The sequence below is a fragment of the Parasteatoda tepidariorum genome, chromosome 2 (genome assembly GCF_043381705.1).
Source record: "Parasteatoda tepidariorum isolate YZ-2023 chromosome 2, CAS_Ptep_4.0, whole genome shotgun sequence".
NCBI lineage: Eukaryota > Metazoa > Arthropoda > Arachnida > Araneae > Theridiidae > Parasteatoda > Parasteatoda tepidariorum.
The window spans coordinates 28,176,541-28,202,637 of record NC_092205.1 but is presented as its reverse complement, the minus strand read 5'-3'; the positions used below and the strand labels follow the sequence as shown (position 1 = coordinate 28,202,637).

At 30.7% G+C, this 26,097-nt stretch overlaps 1 protein-coding gene across 1 annotated transcript; it reads right to left on the bottom strand.

Annotated features, from left to right (window-relative positions):
• Positions 1–55: 55 nt before the first annotated feature.
• On the bottom strand, positions 56–24,218 carry LOC107443221 (uncharacterized). Its single transcript, XM_071177384.1, has 3 exons — positions 23,324–24,218; positions 9,530–9,696; positions 56–1,322 (listed from the first exon to the last, which is right to left on the bottom strand). The coding sequence occupies exons 1-3, from the start codon at positions 24,138–24,140 to the stop codon at positions 126–128; spliced, it is 2,181 nt and encodes a 726-aa protein (XP_071033485.1). The 5' UTR covers positions 24,141–24,218; the 3' UTR covers positions 56–125.
• Positions 24,219–26,097: the final 1,879 nt, after the last annotated feature.

Genomic DNA, 26,097 nt, shown 5'->3' with positions numbered 1-26,097 from the left:
ACATACACGTGTTACCAAATCGTATTTTTCTTAAAGGAAAAAAGAAAAAAACCAATTTTTTTTTTTAAACTCTTTATTAAACATCAAAAAATATATAACTTTATTTTTTACATTATATCTTTGATTTACAGTTTCAAAATACATCTCTTATGTACATTATGAGTAACATCATAGAATAATTCCCTGATTGCTTCTGAATAATCTGCCCAAACCACTTGCACTTTACTTTCTCTTTCATCAACAAGGTCCATGATGTCATCATAATCTGCCATAGAGATACCCGAATTACCGATGACTAGAGCTGACAAATCAGTGTGCTCCTCTAAAATGTCTTGTATAAACTGGGGACTCACAACAGTGTTGCTAAAATTTAAAATTTTTAACTGCTTAGGACAATGGAGCACGACGTCCTGCATTTCATCTGAGAAAACACAGAACGAAATATGCAGTTCCCTTAAGTTAGGACTCGAGGATATAATGCAAGAAGAAGGGAGTTGGTTTTCTTCTAATTCTAATACTACATGTTGCAAACAGAACGTTTTTAAATGAGGAAAAATTATGTTTCTATGCGTCGTTTGTTGGAAAGCAGGATACTGTAATGTTAACTCTTCCAAGTTGGGACAATAATTGGCGAGCATCTCAATAGACACGGAGAAGGAAGTGAGCAGCAAGCTAGTTAATTTATCTCCTCGCAACTGGAGGAAATTATTGATGCACAGTTTTGGATTTACAATAGTACTACATTGTAAATGAACAGCAACTACATTTTCAAACTGAGAACATAGATCCAACTGTTCTTCGTTTATAAGCTCACTAACTATCAAGTCTTTGATAAATGGACACACCTTTATACATCCTTTCAATATGGCAGTCAGGTGGTTTTCGGGTCTCATTGGATTGTTTAAAATAACTATATTGTTTAAATTAAATATTTGATTATCATTCACTTCAGAAAAATCGTGCCACCCGATAGCTTCGAATATGGCTCTGGGAACATTGTCAAACGATAACTTTGTTAAGGTTGGAATATTTTTCAGAACTAAAGCCACACTCTTGTAGGTAACAGATGTGTATTCAACATTTAAGCATTCCAGGGGAGGACTTTTCCCACACAGAAGAATGAGTCCTGCATCGGTGACTTTTACGCAGCCTGAAAGATCTAAGCTCTTCAACTGGGAACAATTGTCAGCTATTATCTCAACTGATCTGTTGGTACAATTTGTTTCTGAGAGTTGCAAAACTTGTATGTTTTGGAGGTGTCTAAGGAAACTGTCACTGTTATAGAATTTCTTTATCCCAGCCATAGAAAACTTTGTTATGACCTGAAAAAACAATTATAATCTTGTATTAAGATAATTATCTTAATTATTTATCAGAGTTTATCTTAAGTATCTATCAGGACAAGTAGCTAAATAAATTTTAAAAAAATTTCGAAACATCAGAAATAAAAATAACTGAACTTCAAAATGGAATAATATGCAAAGCCAAACAGAAAATTTTACGAATTTCTAGATCTTTCAATCTTAATTAGAAACACTCGACTGTGGAGAAAATCAGAAAAACAAAAATTAATTTACCATTATTGGCTAATCATTCGTATCGTAACTCAGCAGTAGTTATTAAAAAAAACCTATACATATTTTTTTCTTTATTTTAGCTTTACATGGCTAATGATATTGGGCATTTTTAGAAAAATAGCATCTAATTCTGAAATCTATTGATTTATGTCATAGGCACTAAATATTTATAGCTTTTGCATTTAAAGAGCACTAAGATAACCGTTTTCATCAACGTCAGATTATCTACAACAATAAATTTATTGGATAAACAATCAGAGTTGCGGACGTAACGTTTTTTGAACAATCCTATATAACATTTTGCTTTTTTCTAAAAATATTTCCCACAATAAACTATAACTTATCTATTGCTGCTGTGTATGAAGAATATTATCAAGTTACTGTTGTATTTAAACTTTATACTTTTAATATCTAGATACTATTTATTTATTTTTTGTGTATGTTGGTTTGGTACATTAGCTCAGTTAACACCATGAATGTCCAAAACTAGCCCGTTCGATTGAAAAAAAATTTTTTTTAAAGCATTTATAGAAACATTTTACAACATCTTGTGTCAATTATTATCTCTAGATAGAATTATAAAATTACTCTAAAATTTTTACTGCGAATTAAATTTACTCTCAGAGTCTAAGATTCAGATCGGTGTTGTGCTCTCATATTTTGAGAATTGAGCTATTATCATTTGATTTAATAATATAATTACAAACGCTATAGTAAACAGCAAGTAGAAATACTTTCTGATTTTAATTCATTATTAATTACTTTAGCATTGATCAATACTACGAAATTATGCACAAAAGTGAAAGACATATACAGATACAATAAATAAAGTGAAAATAATTCTTACTCATATTTAATTTATTATTATTTGTAGCTTTCCCAATGGCTTTATGTTATTAAATTAAGCAATAAACGTATTTAATAGTTCATCTCACCAATAAATAACTGTATTTAATATATGGCACGATGTTGTTGCTCAAGGCCAACACATGATATTCAAAACTGATAACAATCAATCAATTTTCTGCGGTACTCATCCCTTTCGAGGGGCCGTAAAAACCCTATTTCCACAGTATCTATATTAAAACTACATGGTAATGATGCAGTTTCAGTAAATATCAAATATGCTAATATGTAGGCATCTTCGTGCCTATAATAGTATAATTGGCATCTATTAAAACTGCATCAATTACCATAATACCAATCTATTACGAAAATTATTTAAGACTCGTTCGCGTCAATAATAGTATAACCAATTTTCACGTTTCACCTAAACAATCATTTCTCCATTAATTTTGCTTTTTGGAAGCAAAAACTTTTTTTTTTATTTCAATTAACATTGTTTTCTAATTATTTAATTTCATAGAAACATGTTAACTTTATATAAACATAAACACAAATTAGCCCTCACATGCCATTCACCTTGCTCACTGAGATACTAACAGATAAAAATAATTAAATATTAAAGATTGTGGAAAAAAAACTCCTTTATTGATTAAATAGAGCTGTCGTTAATTTCATTTAGTGTCCTTGAATATAGAAGGGAAAAAAAGAAAGAAAGAAATGTCTGCAGTTTAATTTGACAATGATTTTAACGATAAACCAATGAGAAAAAAGTCTTTTTTCAGTAATATGTTTTCATAACTTCTACTCCAATAACATACTTGAAGGCGTAAGGTTCAAAAAGGGTATTGGCAATAAATTACTTTCTAAATCAAGGATGTGAATTTTATGAGAATTCAACGAAATTTATTAGCACCTAAAATTTACCACTTGTAATTTAATTTTTAAATAATAAGGATGTGTACTATGGAGTCCTTTTCCTTTGTTGCATATTTCTTCAGTTATTCCAAACTGTCTTCGCAATTTTTTGTTTTTATAAACATCTTCTACCACAACAGAGTTCAAGAAAATAAAGTCTATTCTAATTAGAATACTGTTTTATCAACTACAAATCGTTTTATTTTCAACGCATTTTTATATGTGTTTATTATTATTATTTTTGTATTAGAATCATAATAACATAATCCACCAATGACATCCTGAACAGTGAATTTTCCTCCACAAATTGACTGCTCCTGTTTTAATTTCGGATGTATCAACATATTTGATGTACTTCAATCTACCTGCACCAACTCTTTCTTTTACATTACAGACATTTTTAAAGAGACATTTTTTATTGGCGTTGATACCAATATTTTTTCTTTAAACAAGCTTCTCTATTGTTTTTAACCAAAAATAGTGGTTACGCTAACAAGCGTTAATCAAATGAAGGATAATCTTTCTCGTGCTTCAGCGACACATAAATTCCATCCTCAACATTGATTCAGCAAAAAAAAAATTCAACACATACAGTTTAGTGCTAGCCAAATTGCAATTCGCAGATCTTATACAGCTACAACAATTGTTTCAATAAAAATTTCAGTATAGAAATGTGGTGCATAAATTTCAGTATAGAAATCTATACTCCCCAACTTGACAATTAAATAAGATTCATTCTTCAATTTCAGATTGCTTCTACGGTATTTATTACATAACTTGCCTAAAAATTCCTTTTTGTCTTATCTCACTTACAGAAGATATTGAGATGAGGTACAATATAAATATGTAGTAGTAAACTTTAGGTATGTTTTAAATTATATAAGTTGCATGCAATTATTATTTGGATGGATTTTTTAAAAAAATAATCTCTTTTCTGAAAACATTCCCGAGATTTACAACTCATGTCCTCTGAATTGTGACATTGATCCCCGTTTATTTCAGACTTGTTTTCTTGGGCTTTTTATTTGCTGGTACATTGTAGGTTCTCTGACTATAAGCATTAGTAAACTTGGTATATATGTAATTGCTGGTATATATGTAAGTGGTATATATGTAATTGCTTGACCAATCTCATAATTCAATCCAGAGTGTGAACTTTTCTAAGAGCAGGTCAATCAAGCTGAATATCATAGACCAGGGGTTCACGGATACAGACTGAGAACATTTTACAGGGGTCTGTACCTATAGGAAAATTTTGGGTTCACTGCTCCAAACAAGTAACCATGTTCTGTTAATGATATTAAATTCTTTATTATTATTATAGTTAAAAAATGTTTCTTTTCAGTACTATCACAAACTATTGTACAGCTGTACAAAGGAAATGTCAATCAAAGAAAATAAATTGAATTAAATAAAATAAATTATTGCTAATAATTTATTTATATTTTCAATCTATCGTGATTAATATGATACCCATTATTATGATATATGAACCACACTTAATAACCATAAACAATATTCGTCTACATCATCATTTAACATTTATTTTTAGTGTAAAAATTACAACTTAAAAGACCTTATGAAGTTAGGACAGACCCAGGCTTTACATCGAAACTTAAAAAGATAATGTAATAATTAATTTTTTTAAAAAAAGGAAAAGAAACAGAAGCAAATTGCCTCAAGCCAATTTTGAGGGGACAAAATTATAATGCATAAATATAATAGTTTACAAAATTTCACTTGCATTAAAAAAAATTTTTTTTTCCAACTGCTTAATATCTTTAAAAGCATTAATATATTTTTAAGTTTTTTTATTTGTTATGAACTTTGCTAAAACTTAATTCAATGACAGTAAACGAATTTTTTCATTAGTCTGAAATATTACCGACGACTATTTGAGATTTTAAATAATTGAGTGGGATATATATTCACGTCAATTGGGTTAATGTTTCACCATGCATTAATGTTTCATTAAAAGTATGATAAATTTTCATGATGTTTAAACAGTTTTTTCCCTGTAATGCATACACCCATAAAAATAAAAAGAGAGAGATGAAAATTAATAATTAAAAATGTTATCTTCAAAAAAATATGGTGGTGATTAAGAGATAGCAAATTTCTGGTATGTCGGGTATATAAGCATAGTAAGAAAAAAACAAAGTATCTGTGCACACAATCCAAAAGCATCTGCAAGCTTATAATATTTTTGATAATAGAATGATTTTATTAAATATACGAAAACAATTAACTATTTAATATTTTTATTTATTCTTCACAAAAAAAATATCTATATACAGGCACATTAACTTTAAGAACATTAGAGAAATATTAATAGTTATGCATAGAACTACATTCATATAAAGTAATTATCATATTGAGTAATATTAGTAATTTTGCTCAAAATGAAATTACATTAAAAGATTTCCTGCTATCACTGCAATCATCTATTTTCGATGTAAAGTGATAGTCGCATTGAGCTAAGTTTTAAAAAATGAGCTGATTGTAGGTTTTGGCTAATCTTTGGGCTAAAGTGGCAGTTATATCTTTCATCTTTGGGAGCAGGCATACAATTAAACACTGACTTTCTTCTACCTTGGATAAATTACGATTACATTGTCTGCTTCATATCCCCCCCCCACTTCAAACTAATTTTTTTGCGCATGCGTATACCTTTTGATATTACAATAAATATTAAAAAAGTATCTGCAAAATTGGAGAATCACCACCTACGCATCCATGGACAGACAGCGCCAATGCGTCGATATTATCTAACTATGTATATATGACGACAGCTCAAGAAAACAAATATAAAAAAAATTTTAATTAAAAAAAAAATTACTAAAATATTGAAAATACAAAAAATTTTTAAGTCAATCTTTTTTCTAGGTATCATACATTCGTCCTCAAATAACATCCATATCTTTAGTGAATGCGACACAGATGATATTCTGGAATCTTTAAAATTGCAGCTTTACGGTATGTTTTAAAAGTTTTTTTTCAGTTAAACATTTTGAAATACTCTTAACTAAATTATCTTGAATTATATAATTCTTAATTCATTTCAGCTTAATTTATGTAGTTTAAAGTGTGATGAAAATGATGAAAGAAAAGGCAAAATTAATTGCATATAACATATTAAAAAGATTTTTTGAAAGGAGTTAATGGATACAGAGTTATTCATATTTATCTCATTGGATAAAATCAGGGCTGGATTAACCTATAGGCACACTACGCACGTGCCTAGGGCCTACAAAATTCAGAGGCCTACGAAAAACTTGGGAGAAAAATTTTTTTTGACAAAAATAATTTAGCTTTAAAAACAACAAGTGTATTTTGCACAAAATTATGAAGATACAAATAAAAATATAATATTTTTCGGCAATAAATTATTTTGCAGAATCTTATGATCGATCCTTCCATTTTTTTAAAACTTTTCTCTTTTTCTTTTTAGGTGACCAGACTCATGTTTTCTTAAATAACCGTCAGCCATTTTAGATTTAATATCACCAAACAATGAATGCAAATCCAATTGTTGACTATAATTTGTGATCCTGAAAAATATATATAAAAAACATTGGTCAATTGCTAAAATGTCTCATTTGAAAAAACGTGACTAACATTTTATTAAAATAGTATTAAATCATTTTTTTTTTTCACTAGTAAACATTTAACCTACCTTGCAAATTTATTTATGAATAATTTCAAAAGATTTACTTTTGGCAATGTTAATTTCCTTCACTTAGTTAGTAGTATAATGAAAACTATGAAGCTATTTGCAGTATAAATATTTCTTGTAATTAATCTCACTATCAATTTCACTGTTTTCTTTGCTGGTTTGTTGTTGTATTGTTGACGTGAAGTGTTTACATAGTTATCGATCGAACTAATCACAATGGTACATATTATCGATATTAACTGCAATATCGGCAGTATGTCGGTATTGCAGATGAAGTTCGATAAACAAATTTGTAAATTAAAATCCATATTAATAAAAATGTAAAATAAAATATGCAAGAAAATTTTAGCATATATTTTGAAAAGAGGGGAGGAGTGGGGGAAGGAGGGGAGGGCCCAAAAACGGCTATGCCTAGGGCCTATGAAAGGTATAATCCTGCTCTGGATGAAATGCATCAAAATTTCATGTTCAATGAATATTATGGGAGTTTAAAAAGTCAACTTATAAACAGATATATATGGTAGTTATTTATATCATGCATTTGTTTGTGGGGAAAAAAGTACATGGTGAAACACTGAATTAGGGCTAATAAACTTCCTTTCAGTTTTCTATTGATATTTCAATAAAAAGCTTTACTTTTCTTTTTTTAAGAGCTGATATTTCTACCAGACTTAGATAAAATGAAAAACTCTCTGTGAACACAAAATCTCAATTAAAAAACTTTCTGTATTCATTGATTAACTCTGGTAATTAGTTTAAACCCTATTGTTGCCATCTCATTTTGGTAAATTCGTTTGAAAATCATGGATTTTTTAAAAATGTTTAATTTTTATAGAAATTTTTATTGGTTTATACTCCAGAGTTTGGAAAAAACCCAAAAAAAGCTGAAAAGGAAAATCCAAAAATGTTCATGTGTAAAAACGTTTTTTTTTAAATAATTGAAGAAATTCATTAAATTTAAGCAAAAAAAATTTTTTATGCAGAAAGCATCTAAGACAGAATGTTATTAAAGTTTTGATAAAAACAACTATGTGAGATTCTATTTATTTGTCATCAATGCGTGAATATGAATCGCAATATGTGATTTTTAAATCGCACAAATACCAATCTTTATGTTTAATTTTAAAATGGTGTTAATACGAATCTCAATGCTTGATTTAAAAATCATGTGATTATAAATCTCAATCTCATTTCAAAATTGAAAGAATACGAATTCCAATGTATAATTTTTAAGTCACTTGAACACGAATTACAATAGCGGCTTTTAAATTGAGTGAATACAAAACGCAGCAATTGATATAAACGACAAATTTAACAAGAACAGGTATTGTGCATATAATAAGGGTCTGATTCTTACTATGCGTTATATCTGTTATTATTCCAAGAAATATCATAACAGTCTAAACAATTTTCAAAATTTATAGCTTTGTTTTCAGGTGGGATCTAAAATAGACCCCACTTAGTAATTCGTGTGAAAAAAGGTTCCAATTTTGCCTAGTCAATTGTACTTTATAATTTTCTTTTCACTACAATGCGGAATGATATTGCTTATAAAAATGTGGATATTAACACATTTTTAAGCAGGTCAACTATTGAAGTCTTTTTTATAAAGAAGAAATATGAATAGAAAATCGAAGTGGGACCCATAATTAATCTTACTTTTCAGTTTGATTGGTTCATTTAGTATCAGTCTACACAATGTTGATCATGAAAATTTATATTTATTTTAATGAAAAATTATAAATCATTTTGATTTTATTGACTAAATTATTGATTTATTATACGCTTTTATCATCAAATAGTATAAAAATATCAGTGTCTTTAATATTTTAACAAAAACAAAAGTGATCTATTATGAAGTCTATTTTACCATAGGTGGTCATAGAGAAGCTTCTCTGAGCCAAAGTTACACAATGCAAATATGCAGTCCTTATCTTTAATCTCAGTAAATTGATCAGAGTAAAATTCATACTTTGCAATTGTTGCATTCTAATTTAAAATAAATGTCTCTTTTTAATGTATGCTCACATTGTATTAAATTTTATAAGAAATTGGGAAAGATAGTAACAAGACTAGTGGCAAACTTTTTCCATAATGCAAACAAACAAATTTTCAATTAAAAAACTTTCTGCAAGGAATTAATTAACTTTTGTAACTAGTTTCAACCCTTTGTCGCCACCTCATTTCGGCGAAATTTGTTTGAAAATCATAGATTTTCTTTAAAATGTTTTATTTATATAGAACTATATTAATTTGTTTCACAGGTATGAGTTTGGTAAAAACAAAAAAGCTGAAAATAGAAATCCAAAAATGTAAACTATTCTTATAATATTGCTAAAGGTCATTCTTAGTTTCTCCTGTTTTGTCAGGATTTCTTCTAGGGTCCTGGAAAAATAAGTTTCTTTTGGAAAAAAACTCAACCCCAGTAAAAGAAAAAAGACTTACACAGTACTTTTCGATTTCTGGCAAAAGATAAAAAAAAAATCCATTGCATACATCAAAAATATTTACTTACACTGCCAACAGCTTCTAGTCTTTCTTCAATGGCACAAAAATTGCAATTTTTAAGATATTGCATATCTATTTCCCGAGTATACTTATTAATAACAAACTGCAAATGTTCACTCTTTAAAGTACCATTATCTGATAGCATTCTTAAAAGCTGATCGCAATAACATTTTCCTGCAATAAAAAGGAAAACTAATAATGAGAAGGCAATAAAATTGACACAATATTAAAACTATATTGTAGAAAAATAATTATTAATTTCCGGAACTAAGAAAGCTGCAATTAAACCTTTCTTCTGACTTAGATAAAATGAAAAATTTTCTGAAAACATTAAATTTTCATTAAAACTTTTTGTAAGTAATTTACTGAATCTTGTAACTAGATTCCATCTTTTTGTTACCAACTAATTCAGATAAAATGTGTTAAAAAATTTGCACTGGATTTTCTTAAAAGATTTCATTTTCATAACATTCTTATATAGCTGCCAACTTGTTAAAAACAAAAATAGGAACTCAAAGCATGATAAGCCAATCAGGGGAAATAATGACACAAAGAGTAAGACAGATTATCAAAAATCATAATATCAGTAGCAAAACATCAATTTATAAACCACACACATTTCATATAACATCATTTTTGAGTTAACAGTTTTAATCAAATAACTTATTAATGAAGAATATCACAACTTTATAGTAACTAATTNATCAGGGGAAATAATGACACAAAGAGTAAGACAGATTATCAAAAATCATAATATCAGTAGCAAAACATCAATTTATAAACCATACAGGTTTCATATAACATCAGTTAACAGTTTTAATTGAATAACTTATTAATGAAGAATATCACAACTTTATAGTAACTAATTGAAAAAAAAACTTCTCAGAAGAATAGCGATATTGGATTCTAAAAATCGCGCGAATAGTTATCACTATATTGGATTTTAGAAACAAGAAAATACAAATTGCGATATTGAATTTTTAAATCGCGTAAATTTTAAATCAGCTAAATACCAAATCGATGATTGATATTAAAATCGTGTGAATAAGTATTCTGATATTAGCAGATTCTGACGGAGTTCCTAATATTTAAAATGGTGAAAAGCAACTAAATCAAAGGAATCAAATTGGCATAAGAATCATAAATGTCTCGTTAGCGTGATTTAGGTAGAGTTTCAAAATTTCATCGGATTATAAATTTTTGATTCACAGGAATTCGCTAACCAATGGTCTTGAGATATGCGGAAATCTGCGAAATTCGCAAAAAAATCACATGATCTGCTTCCAGGTTATTAGAGCTTTCTTGGGTTGAAAGAAAATTGGCATGAGAATTGAAAAGGTGCTATAATATTGAAAAATCGGAACATTTTGATCTAAAATCGTATTTTTGGAACAAAGCTGAAAATTCGGAACAAATACGATTTCATAGGAGCAGTTGGCAGCTATGCTCTTATGTTGAGTGTGTAAAATAGATGTGAACAAAACAATAATAAGCACAATGGTGAGTGAGCTTACTTAATGCCGCAAAGAAGAAAAACCAACAGCTGTCAGCTCTATTCTCTAAAGTTTCAAATGCAATGATGTGATCGAGAGGACAGTGTGGCAATGTCCAGGGCCTCATCTAGACATGTGAGAGCCCTAGGCACAGAGCAGTCAGGGGCCCCTTGTCATAACTTTAAAAAAATTTGCCTGTTGTTTATTTATGAAGTGCTTTAAAACTATTTATGACATAAGTATATTGCAATATTTTAGTAAATTTGAATTTATATTTATTTTATTTTATGACTGTCATTGCACAGACGACCCAATTTTTTTTGGTTTACGATTTACTAATGTTCAACTCTGTAGCCTTGTAATTTTGAATCCAATCCAGAAGACAAGGGAAGTTCTGGATCAAGTATTGGGAGAAAATCGCCTTCGAGGACTTTTCTTGAAGGAACTAACCCGCATTTGCGTTACATGAAGAAGAAAACCACCTAAACCTCCCATGGTTAGCCTGCCAGAATATCAGTCACTGCCAGATTGACTCATGAGTAGAATAGGGGAATTTTTTTGGTTTTATGTAAAGAATAACATAACAATTTCCGCAATTGTGGCACATCATCCATGAACAGTGTTTGTGCATATTATGCATATCTGCTTCCCCCCCCCTCAGTTGATAGTTCTAGCTTGCCAAAAAAGTAAATTAAAAAATATTTTCATTGAATTTCAACATTGACTTTACCTTGAAATATAAAGGACAATATTTTATTTATATTATATGTCTTGATAATCTTTAGTTTCTTTCTTTGTGATAATATCATATTAGATATATCGACATGCGTCAGCGTAGCTGTGAGGTTACAATTGTCGTCCTGGAAAGACAGGAATACGGAGTTCATCCTCTGAGCTCGAAGAAAATGTAAAAATCTATAAATAAAATCTTATATTACATTTATAGATTCTTACATTTTCTTTGAGCTCTCAGAATTGAACTCAGTATCTTTGTCTCTCCACAACTCTACATTGGAGGACTCTAACCTCTCGACTACGTTAACACAGGTCAATATTATTTACAAAATAAGAGTAATATTCAGTTGCTTATAAAAAGAATAATCCAAGATACAAAAATTCTGTAAAATTCATTACATATGCTTAACTGTAGAAAATATTTTATAATTACATAAGGAAAGAAAAATTGTCTCAGATGAAATTATTAATAAATGAACCATATTTAGCTACAGACCTCTACTTTTCACTGAAGTTAAAAACATTACCTAAAATATTCAAACAATAATTACTTAATAGTAATACTGCACAGAATAGTCAATTATTTGTGTTACTGAAGACCTCAAAAAATCACCAAACAATTTTAAAACAATTATATCAGGAAGAAGATTATATATATTTCACATACATTACAATTTTTAAATGTATTGCTAAATTTCTGTACCTATTTTTTTCTAATAATGTATAAACAAAATTTTTCTAACAAGTGAATGATGTAGGAATTAATCTAACATTAATAACAAAATTTAAATTTATGCATAGAACAGTTAAAGAATGCATTGTCCTCTGTTGCACTAAAATCCCTAAGTTGAACATGGATTGGCTGATCAATGCTGATGAAAAGATTTCCATATTGATACCTGTGGCCATAAAAAGACCAAATTTTCGTAACAACCGGGGAGTGGTGCATGAGAGGATATTTTCATATCGCGATCTGTTGCGCCTTGGCGAATCTTGTTGCCATCACAGATCACGATACGGAAATATCCCCAAATTTGTTCTAGAAAAAAAACCTTTTGATGTTTGCCTGGGGGTGGCTACGAGTTATACCTTTCAAGTCCTAAGTATGGAAGCACAAGCTATTAATTAAACTACACAACACCTTGGCGTGGATCTCGGATTTCCTGCACCACAGATCTATCAGGGTGAATTTTAACAACACCTTCTCAGACCCAGTTGAGCTCGGACAGGGCGTTCCTCAGGGTTCGGTTCTGAGCCCTATGCTCTTCTCTTATTACTTGGCAGGCATAGAGAAAACACCTCCTAAAGCGGTAAAAGTTGGATTGTTTGCTGACGACATCGTTCTCTGGAGCTCTGGAAATGATTTAGTCGAATAAAAAGGATTCTCAACAATGCATTACCTGCTTTTTCAGATTACGCTTTGGAGTTCAAACTTTGTTTTAATCCTACCAAATCCATCGTCACTTTCTTTACCACCAACAAAAGATTGTACAACTATCAGTCAAATATAAAGATGGATAACAAGAGTCTTGCTTATGAAAAGCATCCAATTTATCTCGGATACGTCTCAGACCCAGAATGGACAAGCAACAAACATATTGTTTCAAAATGCAGAAAACGATTAAACTTCTTAAATATATTGCGGGCAAAGATTGGGGAGCAGATGCTGTCACGTTAAGAGATAGCTATTTGTCTCTCATTAGACCCATCCTGGAATACGGCTTACCTGTGTACTCCTGTGCTTCTGCCACTAACCTGGCTTCTGGACTAACTTGGAAAGGGTCCAACTAAGTGCTGCAAGAATAATTACTGGAATACTAGCTACAAGAATAATTACTCTAAAGAAATAGTCCTCTTTGAGGCTGATCTTCAACCTCTCCAAACTAGAAGAAAGGCTAATCTCAACAATTACTTCAACAAACTTTCTAGCTTTGGTCAGCACAATAGAACCTCTCTTTACCTTAACAACTGGCGCAACAATCAGCGACTGAAGAAAAACAGTCCATTTAGTCATGCTGAACTTCTGCATTTGCCTTCTGAAGACGTTAAGCCCCACTCCTTAAAATCTTGTCTGAATCCTTCAGAGGGAATCCCCCGAGTCCATTTCCACTTCGGCTTTTCTGCTCCGGTCACAAAGAAAGATCATATTCCAGCTGAACTTAGGCAGCTAGCTTTGGAAATTTTAGGTAAGATTCCCAGTGACGCCATAAAAATTTACAGACGGTAGTGGACTGGGAAACCTAGCTGGTAGCGGCGTCTTCATTGAAAAATCTGGGCAAAATTACTCCATCTGTCTCCGTAATCCTGATTTCACTTCAGTCTTTCGAAGTGAATTAATTGCGATCGAACAGGGCATCGATGCTATAATCAACGAGAGTGACTTTGGAGATCTTTGGATCCTGTCAGACAGTCGCAGCTCCCTTCAACACCTATACCACTGAACTAAAGTTGGAGACAAAACAAGCATCTCCATCCTTCTTAAACTTCAACTTATTTCAAAGCACCACGACGTTCATCTTCAGTGGATACCATCCCACGTTGACATCTTTGGAACTGAGCAAGCGGATCGCTTGGCCAAGGAGGGCGATTGGTATGCGGCCAAGAAACCGGGCTCTTCACTTCATCACATAGGTGATAGAGCATCTCAAACAGCTATTTCCAGACTGTCAAGTGGACACATGAATAGTCTCTCGTACTTTGAAGGAAGAAAGACTTATGCAGTCTGCCCCAAATGAAAAGCCCAGCAGGCCTCAGCCGAACACATGCTTGACTGCTTGGGCCTTTCCAAGGAGGATTTATATGCTTCTCCACTTCTTGTATTCGACTCTTTGAGGGTCAACAACCTACTGGATTTTGTCTGACTTCGTCAGACAATTAGAGGATGAGAAACAATAACAATAACGAAACCTTTCAAGTTAGTCCCTTTCTGTGACGTTTTATTTGGTTTCTCGCTGGCCACTGCCCGGAAGTTTCCAAGACTTGGCGATCATTCTGCCACAGATCACAATATGGAAATCTCCCCATACATGAGAAATAAAATAAAAATCTTTGCAAACGAGGAGCAACTAGACAGGCACAATTCCTGAGCAGGGTACATTTAGATATAGGTACCTGCTGGTCAACTACTACTGCCAAGGTATCTCATAAATCACAAAAAAAAAAAAAAAAANAAAAAAAAAAAAAAAAAAAAAAAAAAAAAAAATTAAAATCAATATTAAATCATTTGTCCAGTGTGGCTACAAGCTATACTTGCCAGGGAGAAACTCCTTCTGTACTACTATTTTTTAGTTACTTGCATATACCAATTGTAACCAAAATTTGGCGACTTTTTAGTCACAAGATGCCAATACTGAAATCTTGGCCAAAGTGGCTACATTTCAAAAAGACTATTCTAGGATTTTACCCACTTTTGGCTGCAATTTACCACGTTAAGAACAGATCCAGCTTTTACAAATAAGAGTATTTTAGTATAAGGAATGCAAAAGTTTGTAAAAAAATAGGAATTAATATTTTTTAACATCATTACACTGAAATGCTTATGATAAACAGCTTTCACTATAAACATTCTATCAGACAAAATACTTACGAATAACTTTGATGCAAGATAACAAATTTTCTTTTACATTTGAATTAAATAGAATGAAATACCGATCAAAGTTAAAAGAAATACACTTTAAGCATAACAGTTGCAAATCATTGCTCTCACAAAAACTCATTTTGTAACAAAATCTCAAATTAAATGGATTGATATAACACCAGCGTAAGGTTTTTATGAATTTTGCCTGGATGCTTCAACGCAACCTCGATGAACACAACATACCAATGTCAAAATAAATAAACTTAACAATCAGTTACAGTTAAAGCGTGATTCACATTTTAAGAGAAATGGGTCAATTGGGTATAATATGAAAAAGACACAACTACTTCCACTTACTAGGAGTAACATTTATCTTTCAGTTTAATTAATAAACTGAGTTTTAAATATGTTTACTAAATTCATAAACTAGCAACAAAATAAATTATTTCTAAAGGAACTTAGACTAATACAATTCCAACCTGGCAAGTAGCAACTTATAACAACACACTTCGTTTCATGTTTAAATGCAGGGTTTAAGCTGAGTCTAAAAATTCATTAGCAAAAAAGCTAAAATCTGAAATAAAGTTTTAGCAAAATGCTAAAATGCCATTAGGCTTATAAAATTACTTTATATCAAACAAGTACTGTAAGTTATCTGACAAAGAATAGCTTAATGTACAAGAATATCAAAAAGAATACCTATAACAAAAAAAAACACATTTATTATTTATCAAAACATTTTGGTTTATAATTAACAATCTTCCTTTCTTTCATGTTTGCCCATTTTACAAATGCTTCTTGAAAGTTAAATGCACTTTCAGGGCCCTCAATATTAATCATTAACAAATTGTTTACATGGTTGATTAACAACCTGTTTCGAATATTAGTTTTAATCAAATTAAGGCAGCTAAAGCCCCTTTCACAGTCAACAGTGTGCATTGGTATTGTTGCACAATACTCTATAACAGAAGTTATTAATGGGTACTGTTCAGACACATCATTGGTATATAAAAATAAAAGTAATTCATTAAATGACATGTTTTTACATCGTTGCATTAAGATGTGTTTAAATAATCCCCATTCACAAAGTAATTCAGTTTCTGTAAACTGAAAATCTTTTCTGGGAGATTCCGAAAACAAATTGAAAATGCAACGGATTTCCTTTACACCATAATGCTGTAATTCTTCCGAACTATGGGGCATCCTGCTAGGTATAAATATATTGAACATTTCGATTTTATCCAAATCTCCCAATCTATCAGTAATATTTTCAATGATACAGTTTAAAAAATTGTGCATCAAATTACGGAATCTTTNGCGGAAACCCTGTTTAAATGCTATTAACTGGTTAAATTTAGTAGGAATAACACGACCTGTGACGTAGGCTGTAGTATACCCAATTATTTCCTAGGTGCCGCTAAATGTTACCAGGAGAGTATCACATGATAACCATTAAATCATTCCTGTTTTGAACATTTGCATCATTTACAATATTTTACATCAAATAAATGCTTATCAATAAGACCAAAATAAAAAAAAATTTAAGAAGAAGTATATTCTTAAATTTTCATAAGTATCATAGTAAAATGACAAGTTATTAATTTTATTATATTAATTTTTCCTAATCAAATTTACAGCTAATCTAAAAATTTACAGCTTTTTATTACTTAACCTTGTTCAAATTTCAACTATTCTCATTCCTGTTTTCCTCATAATTTTTTTTTTTTCAAAATTTTTTTCTCTATGCTTTCCACTGTTTCAAACGCAGTATTTTTTAAACTTCAATCCTTTTCTAAAGTTTCAATTCTATCTTTCTTTCAGAACTTTAACTTCTGCTTCTATTTTGTAGCATTTTATTTTTATTTTATAACTGTCGTTGAACAGTCGATCCAATTTTTGGGTTTACGACTTCTAATGTTCAGCTCCGTAGCCTTGAAATTTTGAACCCAATCCAGAAGACAAGGGAACTCCTGGATCAAGTATTGGGAGAAATTTTGCCTTCGTGGAGGACTTTTTGATGGAACTAACCCCCATTTGTGCTTCATGGAGAGGAGGAACTCTAGAACCTCCCAAGGTTAGCCTGACGGCAAAGGGACTCTAACCCGTGAACCGTCTACCACTGAGGATATTTCAGATCGGCACTGTGGTCGGTGCAAGCCTGAGCTATCACTGCTCAATTTGCAGCATTTATCACAATTTGATGAACTTTTCATTCATGGTATTTAAATAGCTTTGATTTGGGGTTAGAGTCTTTAATTTGTCCAATGCACGAGCCAATACTTTGAGTTTATTCAAATTTTTTTTCACCGAGAAGAACCTGTTTTTAAAGAGGAAAGTTTACTCTCGTTGTACCGAGAAGAAATTTAACTTTGCAGTAGATTTTAATATCTTTCTAATTGGCAATCCAAGCATTCGATTTCTCATATCATCTTCATTCAAGAAATGCTTAACCGCATATTCATACATATTTATATTAACTGGGCCATTTCCTTTGCAACATTGAATCCATTCTTTACATAGTTGTTCATTTACTTTAATGAGCTCGTGGAAAATTATATTTTTTCCCTTTTGTGTTTCTACCAGAATTATTGCTAATTACAATCTCGCAAACTGGCAGTTCGTTAATAGTTCTAATTTTTTTTTTTTAATTCATTGCGAAAAACTGAGGAAAATTATTATATAAAATAAGGAATATCTTGGAATATGTCACAAAAAGGAATGCTGGTTAGACCGAACGCTCCGTTCTTGAATTTAAATTTTAAGCTTTACACGGCCGTGACCTTATTATGGCAGGAACAACAAAAGGTTTGGGTTATTTTGCATCCCATCAGCAAAGCACATAGAAGGAAAACGTCAAAATTTATGCTGAAACGTGATGGGCCTCATGTGGTTTCATCTTCAGTATTTTTTGAAATTGCGAGATTGGGTGGACAATCCTGACACGCCTGTTGGAGCATGTAACATTTCAGGATTAAAATCATTTCTTGACTCCCCCCGTTGCACCTCTGAAAAAGAGAGGTCAACCAAGAAAAAGTGATGAAAATGCGATACGTTTATTAATAAAATTGTTAACAGAGGGGAGTTGGTAATGAATAGTTCAGGGGTGATTTATGACGCAAAGTGAAAAATCTTGAAAATTTCATGTTACATATAACATAATCTGAAATATGATTCATAACTAAATTATCTACCAACGAAAAAAAAATCACGCTTTTATAGTAGCCACTTTAAGAAAATTCTTAGTCCTTACGGGAATTACAATATTGCTTTTTGAAATCACGTGAATACGAATATCGCGATATTGGATTTTAATATCACTTAAATATGAATCATAATATTGAATTTTAAGGTATCGCCAGTCCAAACGCTCTGTTAAGCGTGGAGGTAGCGGGTTCGAATCCCGCCGTAACCCTGGATGTATTCTTTGTGATGTCTTTCTCTGAATTGTTCTATCTGTATTTTCTACTTGACAATGACTTATAAGCCTATATTGAGCACACAAGTCAGCAAATGTATGTAATTTCAATAAATAAATAAATTAAATTTTAAAATAGAGAGAATAAATGTTGCGATATTCGATTTTAAGATTGCGTGAATGCGAATCGCTATGTATGACATAGAGATTGCATGATTCGAATTGCAATGCGTAGCTTTTAAATCCCGTATAAATACGAAAATCGATGTTTAATATTGCAAACTCGGGAATACAAATCGCAAAATTGGATTTTAAACTGGCATGCATACGAATTGCGATACTGGATTTCTAAACCGAGACAATATCTACGAATTGATTTTATAAACTCTTAAATGCAAATCGCGATACTGAACTTTTAAATTGCGTGAATACAAATCGCAACGTGCAACTTTTAAATTAGGTAAATGCGGAAATCAACGTTTGATACTTAAAATCACGTAAATAAGAATTGCGATAATAACGGATTCCGGGGCAGTTCTAATTATTCAAATGGCGAAGATCTAATGTTAGATTGATGAGTAAAACATCATCAATTGCATTTTATAAAATAAATCATTTTCTATCTGCATATAAGTTGTCACAATTATTTCAATTCTTATGTTAAATTGTAAAATGAAGTGTAAAATGAAGAGAAAAAGCAACAAAATTATCAAGTTTAAGTAAACTTATTTAGCATGGCTAATTTTTTAGATAATTTTTAATTTTCATTTTTAAAATGGTATTTCATATAATTTAACCAAAATGTGAGCTGATTTCTAATTTTCATTTTTTAATAAATTTAAGTATTCTGTCACAAAATCTAACTTGTTGATTAAAAAAAAAATTCTCTCACACTTTGAAAATAATAATTTTAAAATTATGCCCATGTTTAAAAAAAAATCATGTTTTAAAATGGAAAAATCATGTTTAATGGTTTGAAGTTTATACACATTAAAAAGAAAAGAATCAGAGAGAAAAACTTTAAAATTCTTTATTTATTTACAAAAAACATTGATCTCCTCTAAATAAAATAATAATAAAAAAAGAAAATCAAAGCACCCTTTTAATAAAGGGTGCTTTGATTTTCTTTTTTATTATTATTTTATTGTTCAACGTCTGTTCAATGTTCAACGTCTTTTTAATATTATTTTTTCTTTTTTATATTATTACCAATATTAGTGGGGGGAAATGTGAATTTTTTTCTTATCCTTCCAGAAGAATAAAAGAGTCATTCTCACTGAAAAGGTATAAATAGACTAAAAAATTTTCTTGAATTAAAGTAATTAAAAAAGTGATAAAAATTACATAAATGCCTTTATTTATTTTTTATATGCCCTTATAATAATGGTCAAGTTTTCTATTTTATTTTTTACAAGATTTAAAATATTTTAAATTCTGCCTTCTCCACGGAGGAGATGTAATAGTCAACGGAGGATACATTTTATGTTATAAAATATCAATGAAGACTAATATATTAATTATTGGGTACAACTGATATGAGTTTAACATTAATAAGTAAATAGTAAAATATTTCATTATTAGAGATGGAGCTACTTCCGATTAATCATGCTGCTATGAAAGGAAATATCCATTTTTAACCTAGGTGTACAATTTTTAAGTAACTCTTACTGAATATTAATAAATTAAAATGTAAAGATTATTGAAATAAAAATTGATTGTTGAGGGTACTCTTTTATGCAAGTTAAACATACTGGCATCCAAATAACATTTTTGTTTCTTCTTGTTATTGTTTCTTTTTTCCCTGGGCACAATCGGCTTGCCCTATCAATTTACTAGAAATTTAAGTACATTTAATCACGATTTTTCTGTTAAATGTTTTTCTGATACAGATTTTAAAGTTTCTTACTCTTTTTTTTATTTTTACTTTCTTCAAACAATATAGGGTTTTCTTTTAATTTCTGTCTAGCTTGTCTCATACTAAGTTTTTTCTGTTCCCTTCTCTTTTGCATTTGAACATTTGATTGCTTTCTTTCTTTACATTTTGCCATTTTTTTCCTAAAATTTGAAGCGAAAAAATTTTTTAAACATCACAGAAATTATTTAGAAAAATTTTAAATATTTACTTCTCCGATAAGAAAAAGTTAAACTTAATTGATTTTCTTTAAAAATATAAACAAATTAACACATTTGTTCCATTTAAAAAAATATCAACTAAAACAAAATAGTTTTTTAATTATTAAAATTGTATTATGGTTATCTAACACATTGTCTCTTCCATTGACTGTATCTTCTCCTCCATGAACTTGTTATGTCCACGGAGGAGACAAAAACAAGTTCTTGAACTTTACTGATTTTTTATTTTAAAGTTACAAAAATACTGCAGTTCTTTTTATTAAATATACTATTTTTGCAATCTAAAATTCATCTTTCAAAAATAAAATAATTTTCTCTTAGCTTCTTTATGATGTCCACGGAGTATACGGTGAGAACTTTGCCAAGCCCCAGTTGAACACAACAATCCAAAAATGGCACCAAAGAGAACAAAAACAACTAATAGTTAACATTAGAAAATGGAATGGTTACCTTTCCCAGTAGCTGTCTTATAGGGATTTCGCATATGCATTTTTTATTGCATATTTATCGAACTATATTTATTGTCCATGGAGGGAGATTTCATTTTTGATGTACAAAGTTTACTAGTCATATATTTTATAAAATTTTTTTTTAAAAAATATTAAATAAAAAGTTACTATAAACATTTTACTAGGTAAGACTACAAAAATCATTAAAATGACATTTAAATTGTTTAACAGCCATTAAAAATTATTTTGTGTCATAGACGTAGGGACGTCCACGGAGGGGATTTTGAAGTTATGTTTATTAAAAAAATAAGAATGAAATACTAAATGCATTTAGCAGAAATGCATATGATTTGTTAGTTGGAACTTTACGAAAAATGATGAAGAAGAATATTAAGAAATCTGCTGTATTTCCTAATATTTATTACTAAGGGACTTAAAAAATCACCTTTTTGTGAGAATGACCCAAAAGAATTTAATCAGAAAACAAATTAAAAAATTTAACATTTCCAAATCTAATTCGAATTATAAAAAATGACCAGATCATGGCATTCTTGCTCTTTGACATGATAAATTTAAAATTGGCATCCTTTACTTGGAAATATGAGGGTTGTCATATCCTACTTATTACCAAAAGTTATGATGACCCTTAATTGTCTAATTTGAATCAGAAACAATCAGGGCTCGAAAAACCGCCCGTCCTCGGCAGTTAAAAATTCCCCGCGCAGAACGAATTTCTCGAATCTGACGTCCGCGCGGACGGCCATTTTCCCGTTAATGCTCGTGATACATTTCCAGTTTTTGTTATCTTACAAGAGTCTAGCGCCTCACTTCTAAAATGACCCTCTAATCAAGAAATACAACAACATACTGTGTATGATGGAATTGATGTTTTCTCTGTCTGGGAGTACTGCAGCAATTGAAAGGGGCTTTTCAGCAATGAATTTACAAAAAAACACATTACGTACCGTACAAGAAGCGTTAAACGCAATTATGAAAATCTACCTAAATGCAAAACCCCTTTCAGATTTCTGTGCAGAAACCTCTGTTAATCATTGGCTTGATTGTGCAACTGGCAAACGTCATATTTGATTCATCTAAAAAAACGCAGTACGCTTGGATAAATTGACATTCCAGATAACTTGACTTTTGTCATTTAAATAATTTCATAAAATAAATACTAAGTTACTATTAGTAACCTAGTATTTCTCCTATTACTGTATAATGTAATCCTAGTAACTACTAATTCATTGTGCAATTTATATAAATATTTGTAATAAATAGGAGAAAATTATGCTTTTATTTATTTAGAAGTTACGGGTTAGTTTCAAATGGGGACGGGTACATTGTTGGACATGCCGTCCTCGGGGACGGGTAAAATTCCTGAGTTTTTTCGAGCCCTGTAAACAATATATTTAAATAGTGAAATATGCAGGCATTAGGCTTAAAATGAATACTATGGTTTGCTTTCAAACAAAAAGGATTTAATAATTTAGAAGTGAGCAAGCCTAACGCTTAGACGATAATCAGTAAATCACTATTTCTTGCATTTCTAAGTCCCATGATATTAAATATCAGCTCTGCCCAACTGAATTACAAATTAAAAGAAATTGGTACCTTACCACAAACAACTTTCAATTTGTACTTAAAAGTAGTTGCCAAATTTGCAGACAGTTAAAATATTTTACTATGAAACTTGTTACATTAAGTGAGATTTCTTACTAAAATAAAAATAATTGTGAACAGGTTTATTTATCAGGTTGTACTATCTTTATGAACATAATATTACACTTGTAAACAGATTACACTATCATTTAAACATTATATGAATAAACTTACTCAGTAGTATGAACAGAACAGTGAGCACAAAATTCCTTTATAAACTCAAAGAATTAACAACAAGAATTAGGACTCTTACTAGTATGAACATGAAAATGCTTAGACAGACAACTACTGTGTGAAAAATTCTTATTACATATACTACAAGAATAAGGCTTCTCACCAGTGTGAACACGATTGTGTCTAGTTAGCAGACCTCTTTGTGAAAAACTCTTGTTACATATGCTACAAGAATGAGGCTTCTCACCAGTATGAACATAAACATGTGAAGTCAGATTACCTGTGCTTGAAAAACTTATGTTACATATACTACAAGAATAAGGCTTCTCACCAGTGTGAACACGATTGTGTCTAGTCAAGTCACTTCTGTAGGAAAAACTCTTATTGCATATGCTACAAGAATGAGGCTTCACACCAGTATGAACATGACTGTGTCTAGTCAGTTCACTTCTGTCTGAAAAACTCATATTACACATACTACAGAAAAAAGGTTTCTCACCAGTGTGAACACGATTGTGTCTAGTCAGCTGACCTCTTTGAGAAAAACTCTTGTTACATATGCTACAAGAATAAGGCTTCTCACCAGTGTGAACACGATTGTGTCTAGTCAAGTCACTTCTGTAGGAAAAACTCTTATTGCATATGCTACAAGAATGAGGCTTCACACCAGTATGAACATGACTGTGTCTAGTCAGTTCACTTCTGTCTGAAAAACTCATATTACACATACTACAGAAAAAAGGTTTCTCACCAGTGTGAACACGATTGTGTCTAGTCAGCAGACCTCTTTGAGAAAAACTCTTGTTACATATGCTACAAGAATAAGGCTTCTCACCAGTGTGAACACGATTGTGTCTAGTCAAGTCACTTCTGTAGGAAAAACTCTTATTGCATATGCTACAAGAATGAGGCTTCACACCAGTATGAACATGACTGTGTCTAGTCAGTTCACTTCTGTCTGAATAACTCATATTACACATACTACAGAAAAAAGGTTTCTCACCAGTGTGAACACGATTGTGTCTAGTCAGCAGACCTCTTTGTGAAAAACTCTTGTTACANGCTCTACACCCACCATACCCTCCTCTCTTCCAGTTTCTAGTCCTGTAACCCAGAGAAATCCAATGCAGTTAAGGAGATCAACTCGGGAAAAAAGACCAGTCACCAGATTAAATCTCTAATTATTCGTTATTGACTCTTAAATTTTAATAATTCATAATTAACCTTTTATTTAAGCGCCAGAGAATTGTCATGTATTTTATCTTCAGTGTAAATGCGCCTTGCAGCGACTCAACTCAACTCCACCTTTTGTTATCCCGCGCTAGTCAGTTGTTGTTCAGCTTTAAACGTAACAAGATGTAAACCTCACCTTCTCCCTAATAAAATATGTTTTACCTTGATTCTAGTATATAATAATTTGGCGACGAGGATAAAAGAATAATAATGACGGAACTCAATCAATTAATTACAACTCTTCAAGAATTTGTTCAATCAGTAAAATCAACACCAGAATCGAAACGAAGCGCAAAAGATGTCATCGCTACTCAAAACTTATCATTCGATCCTTTTGATGCCGCTGTCGAATCCTTTGATTGTTATTCTCAACGACTTGAAAATTATTTCAAATTAAAAGGACTGTCAGCAGATGATCCAGAAACAGAAGAATTAAAGGTACTCGTATTAATTAACTGTCTTGGCTCACGACAATACCAGCTGCTTTCGAGTCTTACTGCACCGGATATTCCGTCGACAAAAACATTTCAAGAACTGCTATTGCTTTTAAAGAAGCATCTATCACCGAAACCGAATGTTCTTACCGAACAACATAAATTTTTTTCTAGACATCAACATCAAGGTGAGTCGATTTCTACTTTCGTTTCTTCATTGAAAGATTTAACAAAAAATGCTGAATTCAAATCTGAATGTAATTCTAATAACTGTTCTAAATCTATGTTAAACTTATTATTACGATCACAATTTATCAGAGGTTTAGCTGATGCCGATATTCGTGAAAAATTATTGCAACAAGGTGATGCTACATTTGATAAAACTATTGAAATTGCCTTAGCAATTGAAGCTGCTAAAATCGAAAATAAAGAAGTTTATAAGAGTAAGTATCCTAATTTCATTAACAAAATATCAAGTGGCTATATATAAAAAAAAAAATTCAACAGTAATTTTCGAAATTCCGAAAACGAAAGTAAACCTCAAAACAGAAGTAGATCAAAATCGCCTATGAAAAATAAAAGCAGTATTAACTTAAAAGAACTTGGATTAAAGGGATTATGTTTACATTGTGGAAAAAAAATCATAAAACTCAAGATTGGTTTCTTAAAAATAAATTACGATGTAAATCTTGCATGAAACGAGATCATTTAGCTAACGTGTGTATATCAAAACAGTTCAGAAATAGATTTAGAAATCGAAATTTAAATCAAATAACGGATGATTCTAATGAACTGAGTACTAACGTAAATCAAATTTATGATGTATTTTTGAACGATTTCAATCATGATGACAAAATGTATGTTCCAGTTAAATTGAATAGCATTGAACATCGCTTCGAATGCGATTCCGGAAGTAAGGTTAGCATAGTAAATAATGACGAATTCAAAAAATTATGTCTGAATGTTCCGATAAAAAAAAACGAATGTATCTTTTAGAAGTTATACGGGACAAATTTTTAAGCCTCTTGGTGTTGCTCAGATTAAAGTATCAAATCAAAATAAATCTAGCTTTGTATGTTGTTTCGATAAAGAAAAATTCTATATTAGGGCGTGATTGGATTAGAATATTTCTGCACAAAATACAAGTATTAAACCCAGCATTTCTTGTACTGATTTTTCTAAACAGAAAATTATTGATTCTTTTTCTGATGTGTTTGAACCTAAAATTGGTTGCATTTCTGATTATACTTGTGCACTAAAGCTAATTCGA